At 38.3% G+C, this 618-nt stretch overlaps 1 protein-coding gene across 1 annotated transcript; it reads right to left on the bottom strand.

Annotated features, from left to right (window-relative positions):
- Window positions 1-79: 79 nt before the first annotated feature.
- SARC_18129 (hypothetical protein) lies at window positions 80-277 on the bottom strand (the record flags this gene model as incomplete). Its single annotated transcript, XM_014287789.1, has 1 exon — window positions 80-277. A coding segment is annotated over one exon (198 nt), but the record flags the coding sequence as incomplete, so codon positions are not given.
- Window positions 278-618: the final 341 nt, after the last annotated feature.

Raw genomic sequence — 618 nt, 5'->3', positions numbered from 1 at the left:
GATATATATATAGATATATATATAGATATAGATATAGATATAGATATAGATATAGATATAGATATAGATACAAACAACCTCAACCCCACCCACCTGCGCCTTTTTCGAACTGGTTGGTATGTATGGCCAGCACGGCGTGGTAGAATGTACCGTCGGCGTTGCTGTCACTCATGACACTGATATACTCTGCCATGTTGTCCCACTGCGCCAATCCCCACGCCGCAGATGCCGCCATTGGCGCTATTTCCTTTTTAGTACAATCGTCTGCCTCTACCCACTGCAGATGCACGTGTTTATGCAAAGTGGATCGGCCAGTATTAGATCACAAATGTATAGGTGTGAGCAATGTATGGATGTATGTATGTAGAATACATGTGTGTGTGTGGTAGGTGTATATGTGTGTGTTGTATTTATATATTTGTGCTGGGTGTATTTGGGCAGAACATCCCGGACTACTCCAGAACAATCATATTACAACATGTACTTGTATATATGAAATTAATACATAAAAATATACATATACATATTCTTATATATATATATACATATTGAGATAGCGATAGAAATAAAGATACAGATACTGATATAGATACACACACACCACACACACACACACAC

Source organism: Sphaeroforma arctica (assembly GCF_001186125.1).
Source record: "Sphaeroforma arctica JP610 unplaced genomic scaffold supercont1.13934, whole genome shotgun sequence".
Lineage (NCBI taxonomy): Eukaryota > Ichthyosporea > Ichthyophonida > Sphaeroforma > Sphaeroforma arctica.
The sequence above is the reverse complement of the archived record's forward strand: the minus strand, read 5'-3'. Positions and strand labels throughout refer to the sequence as shown.